The sequence below is a fragment of the Panthera uncia genome (assembly GCF_023721935.1).
Source record: "Panthera uncia isolate 11264 chromosome B3 unlocalized genomic scaffold, Puncia_PCG_1.0 HiC_scaffold_1, whole genome shotgun sequence".
Classification (NCBI taxonomy): domain Eukaryota; kingdom Metazoa; phylum Chordata; class Mammalia; order Carnivora; family Felidae; genus Panthera; species Panthera uncia.
The window spans coordinates 96000624-96014428 of NW_026057582.1; the positions used below are offsets into that span (position 1 = coordinate 96000624).

Here is a 13805-nt window from a genome sequence, read left to right on the forward strand (position 1 = left end):
CCCAAAACACTTCTATATCAACACAAATTTCCCCCATAAGAAATAATGGAAACTCAGATGATTCATTCCACAACCCAAAAATACTCATATGAAAATGATTATAATACCATAATATAATACAAAATAATAAATAAAATATACAATAAAAAGAAAAATAAATTAACCTGCACTTACTTTTGAAAACCTTCGTGGCTAAGTATAAGGGAAACAAGAGAGAGGAGGGTTATTGTGTAAGACGACTTTCACTATCATTAACAGAAATCACTGCTATCTATTGGCTCAATGGAATCTTTTTCTGCATGGGGGCCATTGTATATACTCATATGGATGTTGACTACAGTACTGCATTGATAAACTCTTGTCATGTACTGTATTTAATGTAACTGGCAAAAAGGCAGCAGAGGAAAGGGTCTATATCTGCCAGCAGCCTGACTTAGAATAAAGCAAAACATTCCTAAGTTTACGGTTGTATGGAAAGCAAAGGACTACCTGTAGGTGCTTTGAAGTGAAGAAAAATACACAAGTGCCAGTTGTGGGCACCTTGCAACATTCTGAAAAATCTGATTTCTGCCAAACACTACTGCATGAGATAGAGCATCTGAGCATGGTAGACAATCACCCACAATTCTGCAGCCAGAGAGAACCATTGGCTCAGTTGTGATCATGTGACATTCGGCATCATGTACAACTCATATTGCAAGACATCACTCATGTATCAGGTTAAAATTTATTAGAAATGTTTGCTTGTCTTGCAGAACATTCACAGAATAAGTTATTCACAGTCTAAGGTTTTACTGTAATATATTCAAAGAAACGTTCCAGAACATGGAGAAATGAAATTAAGAACCCAAGCATAGGGAACTTAATAGTAAAAATGGAAAGCATGGATTTTCTAAATAGTGGAGAAAACACTAAAAATTTATGAATAAGATTCTTAAATGGTAGTACAACAGAAGGAAAGCAGAATAAAAAGTTAAAATGAAGTATCTAACTTCAGTATAATACTACTAATGATTACTAGAATACTGAACATGAAGGAAATAAGCATTCTTTTCCATAATGATAAATTAAAAAATATTTTCTTACTAATTTTGCTAAAATAAAATTTTTTTAATGTTTATGAAAAACATTAAAGTGACCACTAGTTACCTTTTTATTTTTTTTTCCTGAGAGAGAAAGAGCTCCATGCATGGAAGCAGGGGGGAGGAGCAGAGACAGAAAGAGAATCTCAAGCAGGCTCAACACTCAGCATGAATGCAGAACACAACTCCACAACCCTGGGATCATGACCTGAGCCAAAAATCAAGAGTCATATGCTCATCTGACTGAGACACCCAGGCACCGCAACTACTAGTTAAATTAAAAAATAGGGTATCCATTATAAAAATAGGGTATCTAGCCTCCAAAATCTTATGGTAAAATAAGACAAATAGTAAAACAACAAAATAAAAAGAAATTAGCTTTCTGTGTATAGAAGCATAAGTTAAAGGCTTTAGACACTTCTACAAACAATTTCCAGATAAAATGTTATATACACGTAAAATCCTTGATAAAAGTATAACAAATAAACAAAGGTTCAAATATACAGTTCAGTTCAAAAGGTAAGCAAAGAAAAAGTCTTATCAGAGATTTATAGTCAGGTAATTCAAAAGCTGACAAAAAAGCTGTTTGGACCCCCTACGTTCAGGAATAAGACAAGGATGTCCACTCTCATTATTACTATTTAACATAGTATGGGAAGTTTTAGCTTCAGCAATCAGACAACAAAAAGAAATAAAAGGCATCCAAACTGGCAAGGAAGAAGTCAAACTTTCACTATTTGCAGATGACATGATACCCTATGCAGAAAACCCGAAAGACTCCACCAAAAAATTGCTACATGAATTCAGCAAAGACAACAGGATATAAAATCAATGTGCAGAAATTTGTTGCATTTCTATACACCAACAACAAAGCAGCAGAAGGGCACCTGGGTTGCTCTGTTGGTTAAGCGACCGACTTCGGCTCAGGTCATGATCTCGTAGTTTGTGAGTTTGAGCCCCATGTCCGGCTCTGTGCTGACAGCTCAGAGCCTGGAGCCTACTTCAGATTCTGTGTCTCCCACTCTCTCTACCCCTCCCCTGCTCACGTTCGGTGTCTCTCTGTGTCTCAATAATAAATAAATGTTAGAGAAAAAAAATGATTACATACAATGGAATATTTTATTACTCACCATCAAAAAGAATGAAATCTTGCTATTTGCAATGACGTGGGTGGAGCTAGAATGTATTATGATAGGTGAAATAAGTCAATCAAAGAAAGACAAATACCTTATGATTTCATTCATGTGTTGAATTTAAGAAACAAAATAGATGAATATATGGGAAGTGGGGGAAGACGAGAGAAGGAAAGAAATCACAAGAGACTATTAATGATAGAGAACAAACTGAGAGTTGCTGGAGGGAGGCGGGTGGGAGATGGGCTAGATGCATGATGGGTATCAAGGAAGCCACCTGTTATGATGAGCACTGGATGTTGTATGTAAGTGATGAATTGGGCGCCTGGTTGGCTCAGTTGATTAAGCGTCCAACTCTTGATTTTGGCTCAGGTCATGATCTCATGGTTTGTGAGTTTGAGTCTGGCATCAGGCTCTGTGCTGACAGAGCAGAGCCTGCTTGGGATTCAGTTTCCTTCTCTCTCTGCTGTTCCCCTGCTTGCTCTCTAGCTCTCTCTCAAAATAAATTTAAAAATAAACTTAAAACAAAAATAAGTGATAAATCACTGAATTCTACTCCTGAAGCCAATATTGCACTGTTAACTAAAATTAAAAAAAAAAAAGTTGTTTAGAAATATATCTATATCTATATCCAAAATACATATATAAAGACTAAAGGCTGGAAATTTAATGCTGATAGTTACAGAAGTGGGAAGCTGGAAATGAAACTAGAAGCTTAGAAGGGCTGCATTCTTAGTGTAAAGGATACTTATAGGGGCACCTGGGTGACTCAGTTGGTTGAGCATCCGACTTCGGCTCAGGTCATGATCTCACAGCTCGTGAGTTCGAGCCCCGCGTCAGGCTCAGAGCCTGGAGCCTGCTTCTACTTCTGTGTCTCCCTTTCTCTCTGACCTTAACCCACTCGCATTCTGTCTCTGTCTCTCTCAAAAATAAATAAACATTAAAAAAAATTTTTTTTTAAAGGATACTTATAAAATCTCCATCCACTGGTCTAGGAAAGTAAAGCCTGTTCTTCCTGGGGCTTTGGACAGGAGGAGAAAAAAAAATGTCTCTTGTGAGAAATCAAAACTCCAGGTATTCCTGTGAGCAACTCTTACTTCCACAAACTACAACACTTGAGATTTTTTTTTTTTATATGCACCCATTGAACAAAAAATCCTTACTGAAGATGAACACATAAGTCACATAAGGAAACAATCCAGTATGAAGGACAGTTACCAGACACAACAAACAGGAGGAATGGCTTCCTAAGAATTTGAAAAAATAGAATAATCCGGAAGAGATTAAAATAATAATTTTAAACATGTTTATTTAAAGAGCAAAAACAAGCTAAATCCATAATGAAAAACTAAGAAACTAATGACAAAAGAACGCACAAGAAACAAAAATGACAAAAGAATAAGCAAAACAAACAAAAAAAGGAACTTCTAAAATGAAAATTATTGTCACTGAAATTTAAAACATTTAGGACAAGTTTAGCAGCACATTAAGCATAGGTGAAGAAAATCTGCAAACTCAAAGAGATCTGAGGATAACAGAGCAATTAAGAAATATAAAGAAAACTGAGAAAGGTGATATTTGAAGACAATAGCTTAGAATTTCCTAGAACTGACTGAAGACATACATTCTTTAATAAAAGTAAATTCCAAGTTCTGACATTATGAAACAAATATAAAACTGCACTGAGACTAATAAAATCGAACCACACCAAAGTGAAGAATTTTAAAGCAACCAGAAACAAAAGATGGATTACCTTGTAAAGGATCAATAGCTAGATCAAGAGCAGACTTCTCAGCAACATTAGAAGGCAAAAGGTAATAGAAAAATATCTTTAAATTACTGATGGAAAATAACTACAACCAGCCAAACTATCCTTCAACAAGTAAAAATATAAAGATAATCAGTGTGCCTGGGTGACACAGTAAGTTAAGCATCCCACTCAGGATCTCGGCTCAGGTTATGATCTTGCAGTTCATGAGTTCAAGCCACACATTGGGTTCTGCACTTACGGTGTGGAGCCTGCTTGGGATTCTGTCTTTCCTTCTCTCTGCCCCTCCCCTGTTTGTGTGCTTGCTCTCGCAAGCGCCCACGTGTGTTCTCTCTCTCTCTCTCTTTCCTCCAAAATAAACAAACTTAAAAACATTTTTTTAAATATAAAGACAATAATTGAACTTACACCCATAAATCTTCATTAAAGAACTACTAAAGGATTTACTTTCATATAAAGGTTTTTTTTCAATGTTTCATTTGTTTTTGAGAGAGAGCGCAAGTGAGGGAGGGGCAAAGAGCAGGGGACAGAAGATATGAAGTGGGCTCTGTGCTGACAGCAGTGAGCCCAGTGTAGGGCTGGAACTCAGGAACCATGAGATCATGACCTGAGCCAAAGTCGGACACTCAACTAGCTGAGCCACCTAGGTGCCCCTAAGGATTTATTATCAAAGGGAAGGCAGTTTGACCCACAAAGAAGTGAAACACAAGAAGCAAAGACAAATAAAATATCAGTAAATATGCATCAATCTAAATAGTAATGACTATTAGTGGAGAAAAAACCCACACTAACAATAATGACTAAATTTAGGGATTTAAAAATATAGTGAAGTCAACTGATCCCCCTGCCCCTCAAAAAAGTGGACTAAAATATTTAGACAATAACATAGAAGATGTGTATAACTATAATGTGCATACTAAATTTCCTTGTAATATTTACAAGTATGGTAGAGATTAACCTTAAAACTTTGTTTAGTATGCATGTTAAAATATAGTAATTGGAATTATATCTATATGCCAAAACATATACAAAAAAATTAATATTAATCATTCAAAGAATGAAAATAGAATACGTACCTTTCAAATTCGGAGAAAGAAAAGAAAGTAATTAAGAACACTTTTTAAATCCAAGGCAGAAAAACAGAAAAAAAGAACGAAAAAGAAAGTCTGGTAAATGTAAATCACGAAGATAGAAGAAAATCCTAAGACAAAAGTGTATTTTTATTTATAATAATAAATCTAAGTGTCCCATTGTTTATTAAAAGAAAGCCTCAGGATAAACAAAAATAGGGGCGCCTGAGTGGCTCAGTCAGTTAAGCATCTGAATTCAGCTCAAGTCATGATCTTGCAGTTTGTGAGTTCAAGCCCCGCATCAGACTCTGCTGACAGCTCAGAGCCTGGAGTCTATTTCAGATTCTGTGTCTCCTTCTCTCTCTGCCTCTCCCCTGCTCATGCTCTGTGTGTGTGTGTGTGTGTGTGTGTGTGTGTGTGTGTGTGCGCGCGCGTGCGTGTGCGTGTGCGTCTCTTTCAAAAATTAAAAATTAAAAAAAAATTTTTTTAAACACCACAAATACACATCATAAACTATAATTTATAAACATAATGATTCAGAAAATTTTACATATGAGAATTATAGTCATTTTCATTCTATGTATTTGGAAACTAAAACCAAAACAAAACAAACAAAAACTCCCTCGTAATTCAAGGGCCAAAGGAAAAAACAATGATGAGTTACAAAATATTTGCAATTAAACAAGAACAAAAACACAAGATTCCAAGACTTGGTGACTTGGTATTAACATAGTATTTAAGAGGGAAAAAAATTTAACTTAACATGCATGTATTAAAATATTACAAAATTAATGGAAACAAGTTGGACAAAAAATAGAGAAAACTAAAGAAACTAAGAGAACACAGGAGTTAATGGAATAGAGAACAAAGAAACTATAAAAAGGATCAACAAAACCAAAAATTGCTTTTTTGAATGGACTAATAAAGTTTACAAAATGTTACAACAGTAGATCAAGGAAAAATAAAATGGTGTTAGAAATAAATAAATAGAGATAATTATGTTTTAATTAGAGATAGAGATAGATAAGAGAAACCTTATGCAAACAAATTTGAAAAGGCGATAAGGACAATTTCCTAGAAAAGAAATTATCAAAATTGACTTCAAAAAAATAGAAAATCTGGAAATCACTAACTATTATAGAAACTAAATGTACTTCTATGCCTAGATGTATTAGGGGTAGTTTTACTAAACGTTTGAGCAGCAGATATTTGTTAGTGAAAGCAGACTATTTTGAAGAATAGAAAAAGAAAACAGGTATAATTCCCAGTGTACCTGAGCAATAAATATTTTAAGAATTTGCATGTCTGAAAAGTTTTTATTTTTGCCTCATGCCTGATTAATAAGCTGGGTATAGAATTTCATAGTGAAAATTATTTTCACTTAGAATTTTGAAGGCACTGATCCATGTTTCAGGATTCCAGTGCTGAGGTTGAGGACAGATGCCAACATTTCCAGTCCTTTGTGCATGATCTGCTCCTCTTCTCTGGGAGCTTGCAAGATCTTTGTCTAAAGGGTGCTAAAGTTTCTGGTAATGTGTTCATCAGTGCTTTGGCATGAATATTACAAAATCTACCATGCTGGACCTGATAGACTCTTTCAACAAGGCAATTCATTAAAGTTTTCAGAATTTTTGTAACATTAAAAAATTATTTCCTCTGTCTTTCCCTCTCTCTTCCTTATACCCCTATGATTTGAATGTTGAACATCTTGGAAGGATACTCTGATTGTTTTATCTTTTCTACTTTAAATCTGTCCTTTTGTTCTACTTTCTGAAAAAAATTATAAAGTATATTCCAACCACTTGATTACAATTAAAATTTTTATCACATTTTAAATTTCCAAACTGTTGTATTCTCTTAGTATTCTTCATTGTAGCCTCTTGTTCTTGTTTAATGATTAAAATTTGTTTCGGGGATGCCTGGGTGGTTGAGTCAGTTAAGCATCTGACTCTTGATTTTGGCTCAGATCATGATCTCACAGTTCATGTGTTCAAGCCCCATGTCAGGCTTTGTGCTGGCAGTGCAGAGCCTGATTAGGATTCTCTCTCTCCCCCTCTCTATCTCTGCCCCTCCCCCCACTCTCTCTCTCAAAATAAATAAATAAACTTTAAAAAATACATGTTTTCATTTCTTTGAAGACATTAGTTATAGTGAAGTTTTCTTCTGCTCCCTGCATTACTTGGCTGTTCCAAGTTGCATTTTTCTTTGTCTTGGCTGTCACCATCAATTAGAGATAAAGTATAAAAATTCTGACTGGAAGGTCTGTATACATGAATTGGAAATCTGTTGGCTAGTCAGCTTTAGCAGGGTGAACTAGCTGGGCCATTACAAATGGCGGGATTTTTTCATCCTACACTCACTAGCTTCCCTGTAGAGGAATTCTCCAATCTGCATCCCAGGTACACTAGGCTTGTGCATGCATATGTACATGTGCATGAGGATCCCTTGAATAAGTACTAAGATTTTCACAATGCAGGTTTTCACTCAATCTCTGCATTTTCAATGCAGAAGAATCTTAGTCTACAACTGTGCAGAAAGGAAACCCCCAATCTTCTGTCATGATGAGGAAGAGATCTGGTAGTGAAACTCTACTTACACACTTTCAACCAATCTTTTTTTTTTTTTCCAGACTTACATTTGCCCTACCTTTCTAAGTTGAAAAGGGACAAATTAACCTGGCCTCAAGTCTCATCTCTCCCTCTACAACACGTTTAGTAGCTTACCAAGCAAGTCAAAACTACATCAACAGAACAGGCTGATTCCAGTAACTGAACTCCTTCTAACAAGATAAGGAAGTCCCCATAGTTAATTAATTAGACGTTCAATCGGGGCGCCTGGGTGGCTCAGTTGGTTAAGCAGCTGACTTCAGCTCAGGTCATGATCTCGCGGTCCGTGAGTTCGAGCCCCGCGTCGGGCTCTGTGCTGACAGCTCAGAGCCTGGAGCCTGTTTCGGATTCTGTGTCTCCCTCTCTCTGACCCTCCCCCATTCATGCTCTGTCTCTCTCTGTCTCAAAAATAAATAAACTTTAAAAAATTAGACGTTCAATGATTCCCTTTCCCAGTCTCCTATAAACACAATAGTACAAGGGCCAGGACCCTCAAATGGAGGCTTCACTATGTCCGGCCATAAGCATAACTGAGGAATAAGAAGAACTTGAGAAAATCATGTGCACTTTGCTGTTTTTCTGCCTAGAAATATTTCCAATATACTCTATTCAATTTTACTAAGAAATAATTTATGTACAGTAAACTGTACTAATTTTACAGTGTATTAATTCAATGAGTTGACAGATGTATGCACCCATGAAATCACAATCATAATCAAGACAGAAAGGTTCTATCACTTCCAAGAGTCCCCTATGGCCACTTGAAGTTCATCCCTTCCTTTTACCTCTGGCCCCAGATAACCACTGATGTGCTGTCAGTCATTATAGAATGGTTAATATTTTCTACAATTTCATGCAGTATGGACTGGTTTGGTCTCTCTTTTTTATTGCAGAGTAGTATTTCATTTTTATGAATGTATGAGAGTTTGTTTATTCACTCATCTGTTGATGAACATCACTTCCAGTTTTTTGCCACTGTGAATAAAGTTGCCATAAACATTTGAATACAAGTCTTTAGGTGTATACCTCTCTCTTGTGTAAAAACTGAAGACAAGGATGTCTGAGTTACATGATAGGTACGTACTTAACTTTTAAGAAAGGAGCCAAAAACTTGTCCAAAGTAGTTGTACCATTTTACAGTTCTACCATTGGTGTACAAGAGCTACGGTTGCAGCATATCCTCAATAACACTTGTGTTGATGGTCTTTAATTTTCTGTTTTAGTCATTTTAGTGGATATGTGCTGTGTACTGTATCTCACTGTGGCTTTAAAATTTACTTATTTTGAGAGGGGAAAAAGACAGCAGGCACACATGCGCATGTGCATGAGCATAGAGAAGGGGCAGAGAGATTGACTCCCAGGTGGGCTCCAAGCCATCAGTGAGGAGCCAGACATGGGGCTCTGTCTCACGAACTGTGAGATCATGACCTGAGCCAAAATCAAGAGTCAGAGGCTTAACAAACTGAGCCACCCAGGTGTCCCTCTCACTGTGGTTTTAATTTGCATTTCCTTACTAACAAATAATTTGAATATCTTTTCATATGTCTATTGGCCATTCATATGTCTTCCTCTGTTAAAAGTTCATTCAAATCTTTCATCCAATTGTTTATTGGATTGTCTTCTTATGTATGTGTTATGTACACAGTGAGGTAAGAGTCTACCCTCATTTGTTTCCATAAAGATATTCATTTGTTCTTGACCTTCCTTTACCTATTGAATTATCTTGTTACCTTTGGTTAAAATAATTGAACTATACTTGTGTGGATCTATTTCTGGTCTCTGTATTCTGTTCTTTTGAACTTGTGTTTGTCTTTCACCAATTTCATCTTGTCTTGATTACTGTAGCTTGACGCTAAGTCTTCAAATCAGGTAGTGTGAGTCCTACATATTTGCTCTTATTTTTAAAAATTCATTTCGCTATTCTAGGTGATTTATATTCTCATATAAATATTAGAATCAGCTTGTCAATTTCTACAAAAAGATTACTGGGATTTCTACTGGAACTGCATTGAATCTATAGATGAGTTTAAGAAGAACTGACATCCGAACATTGAGTTTTCCAATTCAGGAACATGTTCTATCACTACATTTAGCTAGGACTTTTAAAATATCTCCCAGCAATCCTCCTGTAGTTTTCAGTGATGTGATCTTACACTTCTTTTGTTAAATTATTCCTACATATTTTCTCTTTTAATGTTATTATAAATAAATTAAAATGTAATTTCCCAGTTGTTTGCCTCTGGTAAATAAAATTTTAAGTGACTTATATCCTGAATTTATTAATTCACCTATTAGTTCTAGTCGTCATTCTTCATATTTCTTAGGGATTTCCACATATACAATTGTGTCATCTACAAATAAGTTTTACTTCTTTCTGTCTAATCTTCATGCCTCTCATTGCTTCTTCTTGTCGTAATGTAATGGTTAGGACCTCCAGTACAATGCTGAATAGAATCAGTGAAACTAGACATGCTTGCCTTGATCCTGGACCTACAGGGCAGGGCAAAGCATTCATTAATTCACCAATAAACATGAAGCTTACTATACATTTTTTTGTAAAAGGACTTCATTAAAGTAAAAAAGTACCTTTCTACTCCTAATCTGCTGAGAAATTTTTTTCATAAATGGGTGTTGGATTTTATCAAATACCTTTCTGCAATAGTGAAATGATCACATGTTTTTTCCTTTACTGTGTTAATATTCTTAATTACATTGAATAATTTTCAAATGCTACACCAAATTTGCACATTATCCATTTCTATCAGTCAAAAGTTCTCTAAGCTGTGTGAAGAGAAAATATGACTACAGTTGATTAACCAAGAATGAGTTCTTGTTTTTTTTTTTTCACTTAACAAGCTTGAAGGAAGGTAGGAAGGTAGTCCAGTGCAGAGGTACTGGCTTTCCAATGTCTTTAATGTTGCAAGCTCCTTCTTCTTCCCTATTCCATCATTCTTAGTGTATGTTTTGCCTCTTTGTGGTCTCAAGATAGCTAATGAACTTTCTGCAAACACCTTCATCTTACGTAGGAAAAGGAAAGGAGAAGCAAGCAGAAAGGAGTAATACTTTTCTATAAATCTTTAGCAGATTTCTTTTTGCATATCATCAGCCAGAGCTTGTCACCTGGCTACATCGAGTTACAAGACAGGCTGGGGAAATGAGGTTTTTTTGTTTTACTAATTTAAAATTACTTTGTTTATAAAAATAATTCAATATGCTTTGTTCCTTATTTTTTTATAATAAAAAATTTCAAGCATATATAAAAGTAGGCAGAATAGAATAATTAACCATAATGCATTCATGACCTGACTTCAATTATCAACTCCTGGCCAATATCACTTCATCTTCTATCTAGTTTCACATATTATTATTTTTTTTTTAATTTTTTTTTCAACGTTTTTTATTTATTTTTGGGACAGAGAGAGACAGAGCATGAACGGGGGAGGGGCAGAGAGAGAGGGAGACACAGAATCGGAAACAGGCTCCAGGCTTGGAGCCATCAGCCCAGAGCCTGACGCGGGGCTCGAACTCACGGACCGCGAGATCGTGACCTGGCTGAAGTCGGACGCTTAACCGACTGCGCCACCCAGGCGCCCCTCACATATTATTTTGAAGCCAATCTCAGACATATTTTTTTCATCCATGCATATTTCAGTAGGTATCTCTATGAGATAAGGACTTACTTTCTTTTTTTTTTTAATTTTTAAAAAATGTTTGTTTATTTTTGAGACAGAGTATGAGCAGGGGAGGGGCAGAGAGAGGGGGAGACACAGAATCCGAACCAGGCCCCAGGCTCTGAGATGTCAGTACAGAGCCCGAAGTGGGGCTCAAACTCACAAACCAGGAGATCATGACCTGAGCTCAAGTCAGATGCTTAACCAACTGAGCCACCCAGGTGCCTCTGGAAATTTTTTACTTCTATAATCACCTTAATATAAAATACTAAGTAGTTTTCAACAAAATGACATCACCCAATATTGAAGTTCTAGGTCCAAGAAGAGCATGGATCTCACACACACATTTAACTCCTATGCCCTGCAAAGTAACTGAATCATAGTATAGACTCCTAGCTTCACATTAAGAGATAAAATTAGGGGGATGTGCTTTATAACATGGAACTGGTAATTAAAACTTCCAAGGTTTTGCTATTTCTTCATTAGTAATATTTTGGTTAAGCACAAACTGAGTCACTCTTCAAAGTTATTTTAAGGCTTTGGGATGCTAGGCAACAAACATTTAAAAGGTAATATTTTTTCAAACCAGTATTATACACTTTGAGTACTTCTTCCCTAGCACATTTCTGATTGCAAATGTCTCCTTCATACAAACAAACCCTGCCAAAATATGTTATGAATCAAATAATGAACATGGCTAATCTGCCTGTTTTATCTGTGTAGCAATATAACACAACAATGGTCTTCACCTACTCTGGAGCCTGATCACCTGAGTCCAAATTCTGACTCTACCATTTATGAGCAGTGTTACCTTGGGCTAGTAATACTCTCTATGCCTTTTCTCACCTGGAAAATGGGAATAATCATGGTTCTTAAATCATAGGATCATTTAATGACTTTTCAACACACTCAACCTCACTTAAAGTGAGGTAAAGACATATAGCCTAGAAGAAAGAGTATAGAGCTCAAATCCCACAAGTTTACTTATTGGGTAGGTGTTTATCATTTCTGAATATCTACTTCCTCTAATAAGAATAGCAGCACTTAGCCCAAAGTGTTGTTGTGAAGACTGAGTCACACAATCAATAAAATCACCTGGCATAGAGAAATCACCCAATAAATGTTAATTATTGTTATTACATAAGTGATTTTGCTACAAAATGTTCCATTTACAAAATATACGAAATATACCCAAAGCAAAGTTTAATATTCTAAAATCAGATAAAATCAAACTCTTAGCTTTCAATAAAGAAATGTGTTCTTTTACCTATTTCTAAACACATCAGGATCGAAGGCCAGGAAAACACTTGTTTGCTTACAACTAAGTTTGTGTAAGGGTACTCATGTTCCTCAGTCATGTGATGAAAATGTATTTTAATGAGATTCCTAGTTTCTTATCTCTAAAGAAATAAATGAATGCTCCTGGCGCTGCTAGTCCACTCCAAGTCTTTTTGGACCTGAGTTAAACACGTATTTAACAACACTTGCATACATTTCAAAATGAAGCACACAAGCAAAACCAACACTGAATCCTTGCTCATTGTATTTTGAAAATGTCACTACTTCCTAAAAGAAGAAATAGATCTTTCACCTTAGCCTTTATATTATAGTACTTATTCTCTATATACCAAAATAATGACCTAATAGTGTAAATAGATTATGAAAATAAAAAGTGACACATACACTTTACCAACAGGCCCCACTTTCCCAGAAAATATTAATCACTGTACCTTTAGTGGCAAGATTTCTAGATGCTGAAATTCTAGTATGGCTTTTATGTTTAAATTTTTTTCTCTCTTCTTCAATTTGCTTTTCTTGTTCACAGAATTTCTCTTCTCTATGAATTCTTTTTTGTTCTTCAGCTTTTCTTTGACATTCCTTCCAGGCTTCCAATTCTTTAGTTGCTTTCATTCGTTCATTTTCTTTCATATCTTCTATTTTTTTCCTCTCCTCTTCTTCAATCTGTAAAAATTACAATTACCAAAACTTTAAAACATGTAAAAAGCAACATTTTAAAAATAAAAACTGCATTATAATAATCTTACCTCTAAATTCTTGTCATTGAATCTGCAGCAATTGTTAGTAGTGAATAAAAAATTAAAATGGGAATAGTAAATGATTTAGTATCTCCATGAACACAGGTTTTGGCTCCAGATTACCATTAACTATTGATACCATCTTGAGCAATCATTTTCTCTAGCTTCAGTTTACTTATACGTAAAATGGGGGCAGGCATTCAATTAAATGATATCTAAGGGCTTGGTAAAAAAAAAATTGTTTTTTTCTAAAAAACAAGTCACTTGTTCCAAAATTTACACACACACACACACACACACACACACACACACACGCCTTTCTATGTATGCCAGCCTTACCTTGTCTTGGGACTGAAGTTGTGCCTACATTCACCTGAGAAACAAGGGAATAGTAAGAAAGGAAACAGGAAGGATGAACTAGGGAATTTGTCTCTGGTGG

At 35.6% G+C, this 13805-nt stretch overlaps 1 protein-coding gene across 4 annotated transcripts in view; it reads right to left on the reverse strand.

The window, feature by feature from the left end:
- Positions 1–13805, reverse strand: part of DNAAF4 (dynein axonemal assembly factor 4) — a 70254-nt gene that overhangs the window by 31064 nt on the left and 25385 nt on the right. For all 4 annotated transcript variants that reach the window (XM_049613667.1, XM_049613666.1, XM_049613665.1 and 1 more), the window contains exon 4: positions 13061–13292. In XM_049613667.1, coding sequence (XP_049469624.1) covers positions 13061–13292 — 232 coding nt within the window. The remainder of the gene's footprint in view (positions 1–13060; positions 13293–13805) is intronic.